General features: G+C 42.0%; 1 protein-coding gene across 4 annotated transcripts in view; it reads left to right on the top strand.

Annotated features, from left to right (window-relative positions):
- IGF2BP3 (insulin like growth factor 2 mRNA binding protein 3) overlaps positions 1–18,308 on the top strand; it is an 80,081-nt gene that overhangs the window by 13,275 nt on the left and 48,498 nt on the right. For all 4 annotated transcript variants that reach the window (XM_081164616.1, XM_081164619.1, XM_081164617.1 and 1 more), the window contains exon 3: positions 16,340–16,388. In XM_081164616.1, the coding sequence (XP_081020742.1) occupies positions 16,340–16,388 (49 nt within the window). The remainder of the gene's footprint in view (positions 1–16,339; positions 16,389–18,308) is intronic.

Genomic DNA, 18,308 nt, shown 5'->3' on the forward strand with positions numbered 1-18,308 from the left:
TAAGGTGTAAGCTACAGTGCACAGAATTGTGCTTTAAAGGTATTCTGTGTGCGCAGCCTAGTGGGCTGCTGAAATCTAGGAAGCTTGAATTCTCAGCCTGAGCATGTTCTCAGAGCACCTTGTGTCATAATTCTGTGTCTGCCTTCCTGAGCCACACTTCACAGCTCTAAGTGGGAAAATGAAGTGCCTCTTGCAAGCCTTAAAGCTGCCCACCCTATCTGTTGTCTTAGGACTCTACCAGAATCTGCTGCATTTAGATGCTGTCAGAATGTGACAGCAGCCACACCCTGGAAAACTGCTTTATCTGGCTTGCTAAACCAGGTGAAGTAGCTGATGGGTCTCAATCCCTCAGTGAGTTAGGCTCTGGTGGATTGAGCAGAAAAGACCAATAGTGGGTCCAACAGTCAAGAAGGTGGTTTCTGCACATGGCTGTCAACCACTTGTGACCAAGTGAAGATGTACTTGTACTAGGACGGCGTCTGAGATCTCCACGATTTAGATTTGCATGCCTGGGGATCCTTGGATCTTTCCTGTTTTCACACACTAACAACACATCCTGTTGAATTCTATTTGTGGTATTTTACCCGCACCATCAGAACGAATTTCAGGAACCAAAAAGTTGTGTTGAAAAATAAGATTTTCAAGCCGTCTGGCCCCACGCTGGCAACCAGACATTCTCTTTTGGTGACACTAACCCTGGTTTAAGGAGCTATTTGACACCTAGCATATATATCTGAGTTTCTAACACAGCTGGGAAGGTAGCCAGTCTAAAACCTTTGCTGCCTTGTGGGATCGCTTCAGGGGAAGAAAAGACTAAGAAGTAAATCCTACTCAAATCTGCAGTTGAGTCCCTTGCACACCTCTTTCCAGCAACTCCTGCAGCCAAGCTGGGCATTCCTTTAGACTACATCAGCGAGGCTGAGGGAGGCGGTGTTGTTGTCTGGGCAGTCCAGGACCTCCATACACACTGCCCAGGCTTGTGTCCCAGGAAGGTAACTTCAGTGCTGCTAAGTCAATAGTTTGACCACCCCTGGAGGCACACTCCATTGTCTCTTGAGGCAGATGGATGCCTGCAACACAAGAGGCAAAGCCTCACTTCAACCAATTGTCTGTAGCTTTTCTTCTTCCATTTCTTTGTTTGGCTTCTCTTTATGTATTGCTTCCCAAGTTGTATATATAGTAAATAAACCCCTTTTTCCAGAATAAGAATCAGTGGTTGAGAAACCTTTTTAATTTGTGCTAATGTTAAGGAGGTGAATATGGTATGTATTGTATTACAATACATAAATTGGCTAAGAGATTTATGAAAGATTGATACGTGTGTGACTTTCAGCAGTAGGCAACTGGGGATCACCTGTGGAATTGGGCTAATGTTGGAAACTTTAGTGCAGTAAATACGTGCATGCAGTGGAAAGACAAATGTAACATCAGAACATTAATGCTATTGTGCTATCACCCCCCCCCCATTGGCTAGAGAAACAGGGTGCATAGTTTCTTGGTGTGCTCTGCAGTCTTGGTTCTCTGTAATAACACTGTCATTTGTATGCAAAACAGACTAGCTTTGACCATTTTGGGCTAGGAGAACTTAACAGTACTACACAGAGGAAGCGCTGAAATACTTGCAACTGATGCCTACTGTATTTAGCACCCCTAGCCTTCACATTTAGGCTAGCGTTTGCACAGAGAGAAGTAGGCAAACAGTATTTTAATGAAAATATGTCATTATCCCATTTGCATTTTGTGTGTCCTTTTCCCTGTAAAAAAATTATCAAATATTGGCAGGGCCCTTTCAGTATGTTTGATGACAATTGAGGCAGTGTTCAATTCTGAAAGAGCTTTACCAAACTCTTGCTATTCTCCCCCAACACCAAAAATTGTAATTTTAGTAATTATGGTGTTCACTGTGGTATTGAGTTAACATCCAGTTTTCAATAAAATGATTGTTATCCATTTCTTATTCCATCAAAACTCATTAGCTTTGCCATTTATTCTTTCTGTCAGGTAGCTCCAAAAAGTTATCTGAAGGTTTCACTGTTGTTCCTGTATATAATAGAAACAAAATAAATATTTAAATTCTACCCTTCAGATAGTTTAAAAGCGACAGACGTCTCCAGTCATTCACATGCCCCAAATCTTTGTAGTTGTTATAATTATGTGTTTAAGGAAAGCACCGTTTAAATTTTTTTGTACTGCATCTCCATACAAATAATACCCTTTTAAAATTGGGCATTTCGTGGTTTTAAATGGCAGAACAGCTTCTGGAATGTGCTTCTGGTTGATTTCAGTCAGCCTCCCAGTTATTGCAAAGTGCAAGCTAAGCTAAGGTTTTGGTGATAGTGACAATACAGTTGCATGTGCATTAAAATGTAGTTTAATCTTATTTTTAAGGTATAGAGCCAGCACTATTTACCTGGGTAACAAGAAAACTGTACCTCTGTTAGAATACACATTTCATAGTATTTAATGTCCTTAGTTCAGATTTGTGCTTTCCCACCATAACTCTTTATATGAAACATTTTGGAAAGGGGATATTGCCACTTGGTGAAGAGCTTGCAGTGTTGCTTGTTTTTATGCTGTGTAAAGTTCTCAAAATGTAGATTGCAACTATCAGCTATGTTGGCCATAAATTGAGTGCCTTTCTTCCATCCAGCCCCCTAAAAATAGGTTAAAGAAACAAGAAGCCCAAAATGGATAACATTCAGTTTCAGGATTGGGCCCCAAGAGGGCTCAATTGGGCTGGACATAAAGAGGTATTGAAATGATTTTTGGGGAGCTTCACTATAAAAATGTAAGACAAAAATATATTGTTTTTTAGATTTTGCTTATGGCTAAAATTGTTCCTAATGTGTCTTCAAATTGTTTATCATTCCCCACCCCGATTTAGCCTGTTATCTGACTGAATGATTAGTGACTGGTTATACCCCCATTGTGACAACATTCCTGGTGTAAAACAATACTATTTCTTCCCACCCCACCCCCTGCAAATCTGTCAGCACAGTTCCTTCCAATTTTACATGGGCCTTAAAATGGGGTTGTCAGTAACTTGTGGAATTAAGCTAGGTACTGTTTGTTTTATAGCTTATGATCCTAGTAAAATTAATAGCTGTAATGCAGGTCAGTCATGAATAGATATCACAGAAAAAGCACCTTGGCAAAATACAACCAGATTTTAAATTAAAGCTCTTATTTATTCATCCTTTTTGAGGTTTTGTGTCTGCAAGCCCTTTTGATTTTGTATTTGATTCCTGTCCTTTTGGTTTGTTACTTGGTAAAGTAGAGTGTCTAGTGCTATTTGCATTCATTTTACTTTCCATATTTATATAGCAACCAAACACTTTGGGTGGTTTGCAAGTAAAAAATCAAAGCAATAAAATGTCCAGAAAAGCATTTACAGTTTTCAAGAGAAATCATTTGATTTCTCCCAGTGTTTTGTGGCCAGTTGATCTGAAGTGGCTCACAAGTTAGAAGCCTCTCAAATTATATAGAAATAGGTCCAGGGTTTTTTGTGCAAGAGGTATTTAAAATTATGGGGTGTTTGTGGGGGACGGGGGAGGAATTTGCTGTGGTAACTTTGTAGGTTCCAATTCAATAGCCTCATACATGCCCTAGGTTGTACTTCAGCATCCTTCTGTTTAAGCAGAAATGGGATTGGAGAGTTCTGATAAAATCATTACCTCTGATTACAAGCTTGTCCTTTCTCTTCCCTTCCTTCCTCTACTCTGGCATTTTCAGTGTATGGTAAACTTTACACTATTTTCAGGTTTATCAGATACTTGTGTGCTGTGTTTTTTTGAGGGGTGTGATCTGAAGTGCCATGAAATGAAGTCCTTAATTTGGTATGGAGAACCTTGGACACATCCAGCTTTGCTGGATTCTTTGAATCCACTGCATGCCGGTACTAAATTAAATGTTTAATACCAACACTCTGAAGTGGGCGCAGAAACAACTAGAAATCAGTTTTTACACAAAGCATTGTCAATATATGACTGTATCAGCCAGTCCTTGTGGGCAATCTTGCCTCCTTCTCTTCAATGGGATGATGCTTCCAGACCACTTCCCCATGTACGGTACATTGCAGTAGACCAAATGGATAAGTGTAGCTAGGCTGTCTGTCCAATACAATGGTATCTCTGGTTACGTACTTAATTTGTTCCGGAGGTCCATTCTTAACCTGAAACTGTTCTTAACCTGAAGCACCACTTTAGTTAATGGGGCCTCCTGCTGCTGCCGTGCCGCCAGAGCACGATTTCTGTTCTCACCCTGAAGCAAAGTTCTTAACCTGAGGTACTATTTCTGGGTTAGCGGAGTCTGTAACCTGAAGCGTATGTAACCCGAGGTACCACTGTAGAGTTGTAGTTGGTATTGAGTCACAGAGCCCAGATCACCCTCAATACAGTGGTACCTCGGGTTACAAACACTTCAGGTTACAAACTCCACTAACCCGGAAGTAGTACCTTGGGTTGAGAACTTTGCCCCAGGATGAGAACGGAAATCGCGCACTTGCGGCAGGAGGCCCCATTAGCCAAAGCGAGCCTCAGATCAAGAACGGATTCGGGTTAAGAACGGACCTCTGGATCAAATTAATTTCATAACCCGAGGTACCACGGTATATGAATCTGATAAATGATACTTGAAAGCACTCACAAGTGTTTCAGAGAAGTAATATTTATTCAGATGAAACTGGTGATTTGTCCCATCAGCAGATATTGGCTCAGTATCCAAGGTAATCGGTTGTCATGTGGAGATAAAGAATTTGGGTTTCTCTTGGAGGTTTAATGTTGCCAGCCAGTATCTCTCAGCTCTGGTTCCTCATCTGTAAAATTGTAACAATAGCCTATATGTGGGGGCTCTTAACAGCTGCTGAGCTTTCTCGGTTTATTTCCCCTATGCAGTCAGTTCAAGATGACAGTTGTCTGCTGCTGCTGCCCAAGGATAATGCTGGAAGTTGCTGGTCGTTTGGGAAGTTGGGGCCTCGGTTTGATTTATTATCAAGCTATATTGTAGTTGTTATTTTGGGGCATTTCATTGCATAGTCAACACTACGCCTTAAATACATTAACTGAAATGGGAGATGTGTATGATATACTTTAAGGAATTATTCACAAGAGACACCATATAAAAATTAATGCTTTAAAATTTACACACTTTTTCTGATATACTTTACATTAATTTTAAATTACTTATAAACAATATACATTGAAATGTCAGATCTTGGCTCATAGTGCAGTTGCTGATGGTTTTCTGTTGAATCTCCCAACTAACCTACTCTGGGAATTTTAAAATTCTTAATCATTAATGCTTACTCACAGATGCAAACATTGTTCTGCCTTTATTGATGGAACAAATTTTACTTTTAGAGTTTGATTCTGTTGCCACTTATCTGCATGCACATGGAAACCTTCTAGCTTCCCGTACGCTCCATTGCATGAGGAGTTGGTGCTAAAAGGGGGGGGGGAATCCTCCATACGTGCCATGCTCATATAATTACTTTGCTTATGTGCATGCTTACACAAATGTCCTCTCTGTATCTGGCATTTGTTTGCAACCTAAGAATTAAATAGAGATAAATTGAACTCACATGTAAAAACTTAACAATAAGACATTGTCAAGAAATAATTATTATGCAAAAAGTGCATTAATAGAAATAATTTATGTACCAAGTGGATTTAGATAAACTGAATAATAAGTGGTAAAGCTAATGGATGATGTTTTGAATATGATCCTTTAAGTGTAGCCTCTGACCTGGTTTTAAAGAGTAGTCCTGTGATTTGAAATATTGCCATCTGGCAGTTATATTAGGACAAACTTAATGACTCTCAAAATGAAATTGTTAATTTTGAAGATTTTGTTTTTGCTGTGTATTCTTGGGTAATACTGGAAGCTTAAAGAAAAAATAAAATAATTAAAGCATTGGTTAAAATACTGCTTTTGTTTGCTAACGTAGATCTGCAAGGCATCTTTTGTATACCAGCTCTACAGGAATTGAAGCTACCGTCAATCACATAGTCTATTATGAATGTATAGTGATTGATAACTTAATGGTAAACTTCTATATGTGTAGTTCTTGAGTGCTGCATTTGTAATTTTCATTAAATGATAAAAATTCATTAAATGATCTACAAATTGGGAAGTGTCAGAAAGTTACCAGTTCGTAGAAATATTTACTTAATTGACGATGCTTGTGTGTTGTATACAGTTAGGAAGCTGTTGTCCTAGCTTCCAGAGTCCAGGGGAAAGGAATAGATAAAGGAAAGGTGAAGCATAAATAGCAGTGTTTCCTGGTTGATCAGACGAATGAATGTTCCCTGGAATTTTTATATATGTTACCCCATTCAGCAACTGCTTGACCCGCTTAGCCTATTGCTAAGAGGTTTGCTGGATTTTATGTATTGAGATGGGTTAAATAATTGATTGCTGAGGAAATGAAATCCAAGGATTTTAACCAGCAGAGGAGCAAAAGAGGAAATAGGTGTTGGAAGAGGAGCAGGTTAGCCCCTTCAGTAGAATACAGTGGTGCCCCGCAAGACGAATGCCCCGCAAGACGAAAAACTCGCTAGACGAAAGGGTTTTTCGGTTTTGCGTTGCTTCGCTAGACGAATTTCCCTATGGGCTTGCTTTGCAAGACGAAAATGTCTTGCGCTTTTTTCTTAAAGCCGCCTGAAGAGGCGCAGTTGCGACGGACCGTGCTTCGCAAGACGAAAAACATCACAAGACGAAAAGACTCACGGAACGAATTATTTTCGTCTTGCGAGGCACCACTGTACAGACATTCCCACAATCATGACCACCACTGCAAGAGGCAAGAGCTACTTTTATGGTTTTAAGCACAGGAGGGATCCATCTAGCAGCCTTTCTAGAGATTTGCTTCATTCCTCTTGTGGCCCAGTTTTTAGGCATCTAGAAGAGCATGGTCATCATCCCCAAAGTCTCAATCTATTCCCAGTAAGTGTACCGAGTAATGAAATGGCACCCCTGTCGATGCGTTTCCCTTCTGAGCTAGATACCTCTATCATCTCTTAAAACCAGGAGAAGGATGAGTGGTAAGGGTTCATTAATGCACTTGCTGCTTGCAGGTCCATCTTTTAACATGGCATGTATAATGAGAGGAAGAATGCTCACACTTCCTTCAACTCTGGCAAAGGGAGAGGTGGCACTGTTTCCTGAATGTCTGCAAGGTTTAATTTTATGGGAACAATCCCTTGCCTTTCCTACCCTTTCCAGCTGTGACCTCCTAGGGCATAGAAGTAGTCCTCTCTTCCTTTAAGGTAGATGTAAGCTTTTGGTTGATTTAACACTTTCTCCGCAAAGTAGAATCAGACTAGTTAGAGGGAGCATTCAATTCTAAGGTTCATTTCTGCTTCCTCACATAATGTCAAGCCATGGTTTTGTGTTGCATCTGAACCATCACATTGGATACAAGATTGCTGATGATATTTTTTATGTTTTATGTGTTTACTAGTGGGGATTTTAGTGATTTGCCTTGACTTTTTAAAACATAAATTACCACACTCTAAACTAACTAGATGGAAAACTGAATTACGCATTTTAGAATAAACCGTGAAAATAGACATTTCTTTCTCAGGAGTCAAAAGGGCAGTTTTTACAAGTGGAAAAGCACCACCTCCTCTTCAGGAAATTCCTTCCTTCCTTATTGGCGCTTTGTTATGGCTTGGAAGCAAGGTTGTTTCAGAGTTCTGTGGTAATTATTCCACTATTTTTCCTTCTCACCACCCCACCCTAAGCACTGTGCCCCTTTCCTCACTGGCCCAATGAGGGATTAGGGTTGGAGGAAACATGGAGGGACCCTTTGTTACAGGGTTTTAGGCCACAAAGGAAAGTTCGCACCCAACACTTCCTTTCCCCTGAGCTAGGAGGGTTGGGGCTTGACAGTTGAGGCATTTGGATCCATCGTATCAAGAGAGGAGTAAGTGACAGTGGGAAGAGATGGGAAATCTCCTATGGTTGAGATAGGTTATACAGTGGTGCCTCGCAAGACGAAATTAATTCGTTCCGCAAGTTTTTTCTTCTTGCGAGTTTTTCGTCTTGCGAAGCACGGTTTCCCATAGGAATGCATTGAAAATCAATTAATGCGTTCCTATGGAAACCGCTTGCCAGGCTGGCGGTGCGGAGAAGGCCTTTTCTCCTCACCGCAAGCCTTCAGGACTGGTACGGGAACAGAGGGGAAGGGGCGCAGCGCTTCTCCTCTGTTCCCGGAGCTTGCGGTGGGAGGGGGGTTTTTCCTCCCCACCGCCAACATTCAGAACAGCATTCTGAATGTTGGCGGTGGGAAGGAAAACCCTCCTCCCACCGCAGGTCTTCAGGACAGCCATCCGAAGGCTGGCGTGGGGAGAAGGGCTTTCCGCCCTACCGCCAGCCTTCGGAGCAGCCTTCCGAAGGCTGGCGCGGGGAGAAGGGCTTTTCGCCCCACCGCCAGCCTTCGGAGGAGGTCCGAGGACAGTGGGGAAGAAGCGCTGCGCTTCCCCGCTGTCCCGGAGATTTCCCTATGGGCTTTCGTCTTGCGAAGGAAGCCCATAGGGAAATTCGTTTTGCGAAGCGCCTCCAAAACGGAAAACCCTTTCGTCTAGCGGGTTTTCCGTCTTGCGAGGCGTTCGTCTTGCGGGGCACCACTGTAAAGGCACTTGGTATTGAAATTTGTAAAAGAGGCTCATGGAAACTGTTGAACTGACATAATCCCTGAACTGAAGTAGAGTTGTCTGTCTGTCTGTTGTAGTGCTTTCCACACTTTGGTAAAAAAGCAATCCATATTTCTTAATGTGTAGATTCTCAAATATATGGTGGGGAAAATAGGATGTGAACCATTTTGCTGAAAATCAGAATTAAGAATGGAAGGAAGATGATGCAATGTTGATAGATTGCAATGTTTACCATAAACCATGTAAAGTTTTCTATCACTTTTTAAAGACTTTTTCAGTTGTATTCCATTATGGAAATTGGTAGGAAAATGCAAAGATATATTTAAGTACTTGGCACAAGAGTTGTAGCTGCTTTACTAAATCCTTTTGCTAAGTCACACTTGGGAATTATCAAATTATGAATGTAAGTTTTTATAGCCTAAGAAGTGTGAAGAACAGTTGGAAGTCCTTGTGCAATACTTTCAAGTACACATGTTGTACAGAAGTTAATTTTTTAAAGACAGGATGGCACTATTATAAGCTTGACTCCTTAAAGCATGGGGAAGTTGGCAGGTCATGTGCAAGCAGCCTTCTTCAACCTAGTTCCCTCCAGAGTAAAAACAGTATTCAAAATATCTGGAGGGTACCAGGTTTAGAAATGCTGCTGTTCAATTTTCCTTCCATGTGTTGACCTCATTTTCACATCTAATTTTCATGAAGGAAGATACAACTTTTCTACTTGCATTCCATCTTGTATGAAATTGCCCCCCCCCCCCGTTGCTTGGTTTTACTATAGAATAGTGTGGCTGGTATATTTTAGCTCTTAGCCATCTTTATGCGCCCTCTTGCCCAGATTATCCGGAGCTTTGGGCTGGGCTGTCATCAATATGCTGATGACACTCAGCTCTATCTACTGATGGATGGCCACACCAACTCGGCCCCTTACACACTGACCAGATGCTTGGAAGCTGTGGCTGGATGGTTTCGTGGGAGCCGATTGAAACTAAATCCTTCGAAGACAGAGGTCCTATGGCTAGGTCGGGATAGCATGGGGATGAGGGACCAACTCCCTTCTCTTGCGGGGGCCCAATTAGTGCCATTGCCTTCCGTTAAGAGTTTGGGTGTAATCCTTGACGCCTCCCTTTCCATGGAGGCGCAAGTCACAGCAACAGCCAAGGCGACATTTTTCCACCTTCGCCGCATCAAGCAGTTGGTCCCTTACCTTTCCCGCCCCGACCTGGCCACAGTGATCCATGCAACAGTCATCTCCAGGCTTGACTACTGTAACTCGCTCTACGCGGGGCTGCCCTTGAAGCTGTCCCAGAAACTCCAGCGGGTACAAAATGCTGCAGCGAGGCTCCTCACAGGGTCTCTACCATGGGAGCATATTCATCCAGTGCTTTTCAAGCTGCACTGGCTCCCGGTGGAGTACAGGGTCAGATTTAAGGTGCTGCTTTTGACCTTTAAAGCCCTTCACGGCCTAGGACCCTCGTACCTACGGGACCGCCTCGCCTGGTATGCCCCACGGAGAGCCTCAAGGTCCATAAATAACAACACCCTAGTGGTCCCAGGCCCTAAGGAAGTTAGATTGGCTTCAACCAGAGCCAGGGCCTTTTCAGCACTGGCCCCAACTTGGTGGAACGCTCTGTCTCATGAGACCAGGGCCCTGCAGGATCTGATCTCTTTCCGCAGGGCCTGTAAGACAGAGTTGTTCCGCCTGGCCTTTAGATTGGAGCCAATTTGATTCCCTCCGCCCCCTTTTTCTTTTTTCTTTTCCTTCTCCTACAATGAGGCTCCATTTTAATATTTTAATGTTCCATTATTTTAATGTTGTATTTTATTTTTGTTTTTAAGTTGTAATCACTCATCTTGTTTTTATTATTGCTTGTAAGCCGCTCTGAGCCAGGCCTTGGCTGGGGAGGGCGGGGTATAAATAAAAATTTATTATTATTATTATTATTATTAATATGGTTCAGAAGAAAAACATAGTTCCATGTACCCAAGGGAGGTTGTGGTTTTTGTTTTTCAAACAGCAGGCCACCTAGGAAGACACTTTTGAAATTGAACCAAAAGTGGTTGTTATGGGCAAGGGTCTACTTATTGAAAGGGGAAAAATCACACTGGGCATGTTCCAAACCCTTGGACATGTCTAAAATAGCTCTTTTGATCTCAGCCATGTTGTGCTAGTCATAATTCAGCATCCAAAATGGTTTGCGTGTGCCCAGAAGTATGTCAGTTTTTGTTTTGTATGTTTCTGGAAAGTTGTCTTTCAGTGCAGTCTTATACTCCAGTGGTGGCTAATCTGTGGCCCTTCAGATGATGTTGGACTTGGATTTCTATCAACCCTAGACAGCATTACCAGTGTCTAAAGTCCAACAGCATAGAGAACTACAGGTTAAGCACTCCAGCTATACATGTCTACTCCATTAGCCTATTGAGTTCAGTGAGATTTACTGTAAAGGTGTAGACTGCTAACCTTTCTGGCCTCACAGACACATTTGGAATATTAGGAGGACCTATGCCTCAGATCTGTTTTTGCACCATGGCAGTACTGAGCTGATCAGTGGTTTAATGGTTCAGCCAGTGGAGACAGATGTAATCTGTTATTTGATTGGGTGAAGGATAGCTTATGCAGTTTCAAGAGCATCCATTTTATGAGATCTGATGTGATTGTGCATTTGCATCCTTTCTGACGCTCTGTCCTTCTCATCCTGTGGTACTCCATTCCTGTCTCTCCACCCCTGCCCCTGTTGCTCCCTTCCCAGTCTTACCAGATCAGTCTTATTTTCTTCCTGCCCTCTCAGTCATTCTGCATTCAGATTTAGCTGCTCGGATGCCAGTCAGCGCCTTGATAAAGCAGTTATGGAAGACGAAATGGAAGAGGAAGTGGGAGAGAGCATCACTCTTCTAGCTTCTTCCTTCAACCTTATGTGCAATATTAGCTACCTAATATTGAAACTAGAAGGCTAGTATAGAGGGTGGAAATTCTTAAAATAACCGTGTGAAATTTGTCCTAGCTGCTTTTGATTTTGGCGTCTAAAAATACTTCTGTGGAAGAAAACTGCTATATTGTGTTTATTTCTGAAAGGACATTTACAACACTATCACATGTATGTTTATTGAGAACTGAATTCTACTGTGTGCTATAGGGCTTGCTACCAAAAAGAGGTATGAAGGCTCAGGAGAAAAAAAACAGCAATGGGAAGGAGTACCCCATGTTTTTTCTGAGACTTCTCCAAACTTTTCAATTGAAAAAATGGAAATTTATGGGGATTGCTGTTGTTGTTTCAAAAAATGAGAACCTGCTTGTTCTTTGGCAAGCAGGAATTATATTTATTGCCTTTTAAGAATAATGCATGATACAAGCTCCCACTTGAATGGGTTTAAGTGGAAGCAATTCCTTCAGAAAGCAGGCTTGCATTCAGCAATGATGAGTTGGTTGGTGCTTATTGCTGGGACTGGCAGCACTCAGGAGTTCCCTATCAGGAGCTCTCAAGTGCACACCCCAATTTTGGCAGGAATCTTCTTTTTAGCAAGGAGAACTGCTGTTTTGCATGTGCTGAATGAAGCTGTGCCTGCAACGGAAGAAAGAAAAGAATCAAGAGCATGTTTAGAATTTGCCCTGATCCTTTGCTTTTGAAATTGGACCACCTGACATCATGGTGACATCAGGTGATTGACAGGTGCGCCACCGTCAGGGGGGTGTATTGTGGATATTATATTTGAACTGCCAACCTTCTGATCGGCAAGCCCTAGGCTCTGTGGTTTAGACCACAGCGCCACCCGCGTCCGTCCCCCCCACACTACATATCTAATATGCATTCGTGCACCTAGAGGGTACTGCTTTCATAAAAGGGTGTTCTTGCTTGTGAATTGCTGCTTGCCTTCCTTAGGTGGCCATTTTATCTAGTGGCTTCTACTTTTTAAGTGTCTATTTTTTGCTACTTCTCAGACAGCAAAAAACTATGATGCATGTGCCTCAGTACATAGGGTGCAGCTACTCTCCATTATTAAGTATATATATTCACAATTATGCTGATAAAGAACCCAAGGCATGTATACTTTTGAGGCCCTGAGCACATTTGCCTGGTAATAAGCTGAATAAGAGTGCATCTTCTGAGAAAACTTGCATAGATAGCTTTATACATCTCATAACCCAACTAGTACTATTGCACACGCCTAGATATAAATGATGTAGAAAAGCAGATTTAGGTTTCGTATGACAGTAAATACAGAATGTATTTCAATTTCCCCCTCAAATTAGTTTTCCCCCCTCAGAGGACTGATGTGGCAGAAAAAAACCCTTATTTTCTCATGTCTTCTAAGTTTCAGGAAATCTTAACATTTACACTTCCAGGTAGGCGTGCAGCCCCAAGTGCTACTTAACAGGAAGAGTGACATTGTTCTTCAGCTATATTCAACATAAAGTCTAAATACTTACTCTGTTATCAGACAAATGTTCTTAAGCCTAAGTATTTTGGTGAAATGCACCATGCACTCTAATTCACATGTGCACATTTCAGCTAATGCTACAGTCTTTCTGTTGAAAAGTATATACTGTCCTTGGTTACAGACTCAATTGAATTCTGCTGCTTTAAAGTAGTGTGAAAATTACAACAATGCATTAGTATTCTGATTATGTTCAAGTATTTAGTAATGACATAATTCAAGCCACTAAAAGGTCAGTACACAGTTGCTTCCATAAATTACTTTTAAGATTTATGCACCTTGGGTACATAAGCAAGAAGCTCATCTTACTGGGTAATATCTAGTGTAAGTCATACACAGTGTAGACTTTTTGAAACCAGTGGATTTAAGTTACATATGGTCATTTTCAGTTTACTGATACCTGGCATATGAACTACCGCAACTTACGCTGATTTTACTTATGTGCTCATAGCTTTATACGGGTCCTCAATAAATAAATAAATAGGGGGCAGGAGGCTGTTACTTATAGGGCTCTGAAGGCTCTCACAGGGCCCTGTGAGATCTCGTGGGAACCTCCCAAAGCATTTGCACAAGCATCTCAGAGCCCGGCAAACTTTTTGTACAGGGGAAAATTGCGCAAAATAGCTTTATTTAAGTTATTCACCTTACTTACCAGGCTTTGGGAGGCTCTGAGTTCTTGGGTGGTGTGAGTAGTTCTGATTTTGCTTTTACACTCAACCCCTGGTAGGATAATCCTTGCATAACTTATGATTGCACTGTACTTAAATACAAAGTCTAATTTAAAAAGCAAGTTATTGTAACAAGGTTATTATATGTTAGGTGTTCAGTGCTGATACTGGGGATAGTGGACTGCCAGTAGTTATGAAAACTTCACCTCTCGAACACAACTGTTACCCTCTCAACTAGCATGTTTCCTCAGTAACAAATTATATTGCCCAAATATTTAGCTTTTGATTGCCTCTTTGTGGGCATGCCTTATACCCTGTTAAGCATTGGCACAATGGTTTTGATGGAGGATTTATTATTTTTATTATTTAAAATCGTAATAGCACGAGTAAAGATACTGGATTCATTTAAAGCAGTGGGTTTGGACTGCATCTTGTCTGCTGTCACACAGTCCATAAAGCTAAATTGCTTGTGGTCAAGTTAGACATGAAATGTTTTAAAGCAAAATTAGAAGGAAGGTCCAAAAAGGACACCAAATAGTTAATGATGAAACTTCATTACGAAAGTTAAAACCTCTTTTGTAGGAGAATTTAAGGAGAATTTATTCCATAGCATATCAAGCGGTAGTGCATGCATTTCCCTATGCTCATTTATGTAAGGCTGCTATAATTTATGTTTAGGATTATTGCTTTATCTTTTAAGGGGTATAGACCTTGGAATAGGAAATAATGACATTGAAAGCAAAGCATATCTAGAACTGAACACATCTGTTAGGAAATTCTCCTTTCAGCAATTCCTGCACAAGAGAAATTTCTGTTGGGTTGTATGTAGTGGACAAAGCTACTACCGCATCCCTGCAATATAACAAAGTAGAATAAAATACTTTTTTAAATAAAACTTTTCCAGGTTCTTCATTTATAGCAGCCCTCCCAACTGAGTGCCCCCAGATGCTGTTGGACACAATTGCCATCCCTGATTACTGGCCATGCTGATGGGAGTTGTATTTTGAAAAGGCTGGATGTATAGCAATTCACCTAATGCAATTTCCTGATGCACCTTAAACTCTAGCGTTCATTGTACCATATAACCTTTCATTGGTTTACATTCCTTTTCATTAGTGTAATCCATGAAAACTTAGGCCATAATTAATGTCTTAGTCTTCAAGGTGCCACAAGATTTTAGTTGTTTTCACCTAAATCCAGTTGACGAGTGAGCAGTTCTTACGTAACATTAAACCACAGTTTAAAATATAAAGTATGGTTTAATGTGCACAAGAGCTTTGCTTCCACCACATTTCTGACTGTGCCACACAGGGAGGGAAGCAAGTGAACCCTAAACAAATCAAGAGTCTTGTGGGTCCTGTGGGCTCATTGTTTGTTTCTCTCCAAAGAAACAATGAGAAGTCAACATGTTATGAGTGATAAGCATTTCATGGAAACAAGGCTTTGACTTGTTTCCTTTCTCTCATGTGGCATAGTCGAGAGTGAGGGAAGAGTGAATTGCTCATGCACATTGACTATAGTTTATTTTGTATGTGTTGTATACGACAAAGTCATACTCATTTAGGTCAGTGGATATGACATTGAATATGACAAGTTCATTGAATTCAGTGGTTCTACTCTTAGTATGACTTAGTTGGTTTAACTTTTTGTGAACCACACCAATGTAACATTTGCAGTATAATCCTATGTCTGTCTGTTCAGAATTAAGTCTCGTTGATCTCAGTGGGACTTATTACTGAGTACGTGTATAGGGTTGTTGCCTTGATTATATTTATTGCATTCTTTTTTTTTTTGTCTATCTCAAGAAATCTCCTTAATTGTGAATTTTCTGAGTTCTTGTATGAAGAAGCCTTTCTAGCTTTGAGGAAGTACATACACTTCCCATGTGATGTACAGAACCTTTTTTATCTGTACATTGCTGAAGATCCCAAGGTTATGTAGCATTCTGGGTGTGCATTTATTCTTCTTCAGGTGAAAAGGAATGAGAGGTGAAGAGACAAAAGGTTTGGCTATTATTCCATTCCGGATGCCACTGGGCCTTGTTTATACTATTACAAAGCAAATGCTTTTATTGCAAGATAGATGAGTGAGGGCCAATATATCTTTGAAACAAAGGTGACAATACAACAGCTAGTCAAGATTTCAGAAGCATGGAATGTTAGGAATTCAAGTGCTAATTAAACTGACCATGGTTTTAGAATTTACATATTCTTTCTCTCTCTCATGCACCATTTTGTGAAGTTTCAAATTTGGGGATAGTTTTTACAAGTCTAAAAATAATGCCACCATATTTAAACAGTATGATAGGAGACCCAATATTCTTGAAGCAAAGATGTTTCATGTGTTAAGAAATGCTTCAATGTGCCAAGAAAATACTGCGAAGAGGAGCGGGTTTTTTAGTAGTATCTCTTCAATTGACTCTTACTGGTGAGCATAAGGTATATAATTATATGTAGGCATATAATGAAATTATTTTGTGATAATTGCTTCTTACTATAGAACTCATTTTGACATAGTAATTTTCAGAGATGTGTTATGGAGTGTACATTTTTTGTGTTTAAATAACAGGCTCTCTCTCTCCATCCCCAGGAGTCGAAAACTTCAAATCAGAAATATCCCGCCACACTTGCAGTGGGAGGTAGGCATTCATCTTTGTTTTCAACCTGTTTTAAGAGGATAAATTGGTGCTTTGTTTTTCACCTTTTGCCTCTTTCGCCCTCTCCCTTGTTTTCTCACTCCTTTTTCTTGGTCTTCTAACACATGCAAATTGTTGGCAAGAGCAATTTTGTTCTTTGAAGGATAATTTGCAAAACTGAATAACAGAACCTTCCAAATATTTCTTAACAGCTGCCGTTAATGTTAGGCAGTTGGAGATATATTTCAGGGTGCTACAGTACATTTTCAGGTGACTGGCAATTTCCTGATTCATTTTATGTCTCAAAAGCTGATCTGAGCCTCTCTTCTCTGTATAAACATTAACATTTTAGCAACTTTTAGAAATAGAAACTCTCTACCTTTTTCTTGTAATTCTTCTGCCACTAGTTATTTCCATAGCAGCACATCATAATTTCAGAAGCTCTATGATAACTAGGTAACAGAATATAGATTTTTGTAAAAACGTGTCTTTTTATTTGTGCCTCTTAACCTTAATATAGGGACGCGGGTGGCGCTGTGGGTAAAACCTCAGTGCCTAGGACTTGCTGATCGTATGGTTGGTGGTTCAAATCCCCGCGGCGGGGTGAGCTCCCGTCGTTCGGTCCCAGCGCCTGCCCACCTAGCAGTTCGAAAGCACCCCTAAGTGCAAGTAGATAAATAGGTACCGCTGTATAGCGGGAAGGTAAATGGCGTTTCCGTGTGCGGCACTGGTGCTGGCTCACCAGTGCAGCTTCGTCACGCTGGCCACATGACCCAGAAGTGTCTTCGGACAGCGCCGGCTCCCGGCCTCTTGAGTAAGATGAGCGCACAACCCTAGAGTCGGTCACGACTGGCCCTTACGGGCAGGGGTACCTCTACCTTTGCTTTTTAACCTTAATATGCCAGGGACGTGGATGGAGCTGTGGTCTAAACCACAGAGCCTAGGGCTTGCTGATCAGAAGGTTGGTGGTTCAAATCCCCGTGATGGGGTGAGCTCCCGTTGCTCAGTCCCAGCTCCAGCCAACCTAGCAGTTCGAAAGCACGTCAAAGTGCAAGTAGATAAATAGGTACCGCTCTGGCGGGAAGGTAAACGGCATTTCCGTGCACTGCTCTGGTTCGCCAGAAGGAGCTTAGTCATGCTGGCCACATGACCCGGAAAGCTGTCTGCAGACAAAACACCGGCTCCCTCAGCCAGTAACGCGAGATGAGCGCCACAACCCCAGAGTCGTCCATGACTGGACTTAACAGTCGGGGGTCCCTTTACCTTTTTTAACCTCAATATAGTTAACAATATAGTTAAATATAAACAAGCCCCTTACTGCTGCAATATGATGACACACACATTAATTGTATAAACAACTGATCAAGCAGAGGTTTGTGTAGAGAAGATGCTCAAGAACTGGCAGTATTTTTAAAGCCAAAATTAGTGAATATATGTACCGTATTTTTCGTCCTATAGGGCGCACCGGCCCATAGGACGCACCTCATTTTTGGGGGGAAAAATGAATTTAAAAAAATTATTTTCCCCCCCTCCGCCCTGGCTGCCGCCCCAAGCCTTGCGCTCACCTGCCCGAAGCACTGGGCACCCTCCGGAGGGCTCCCCGTGCTTCCGGCGACAGGCTGCCGCCCCAAGCCCCCCGCACCCGGCGGGACCTCCTGCCGGGCGTGCGAGGCTTGCAGACACTCGCCCGAAGCACGGGGAGCCCTCCGGAGGGTTCCCCGTGCTTCGGGCGACAAGCTGCCGCCCCAAGCCTCGCGCACCAGGCAGGACCTCCTGCCGGGCGCGCAAGGCTTGCAGACACTCGCCCAAAGCACGGGGAGCCCTCCGGAGGGTTCCCCGTGCTTCGGGCGACAGGCTGCCGCCCCAAGCCTCGCGCGCTCGGCGGGACCTCCTGCCGGGCGTGCAAGGCTTACGGACACTCGC

The sequence above is a fragment of the Podarcis bocagei genome (assembly GCF_964188305.1).
Source record: "Podarcis bocagei genome assembly, chromosome: 12".
Taxonomy (NCBI): Eukaryota; Metazoa; Chordata; class Lepidosauria; order Squamata; family Lacertidae; genus Podarcis; species Podarcis bocagei.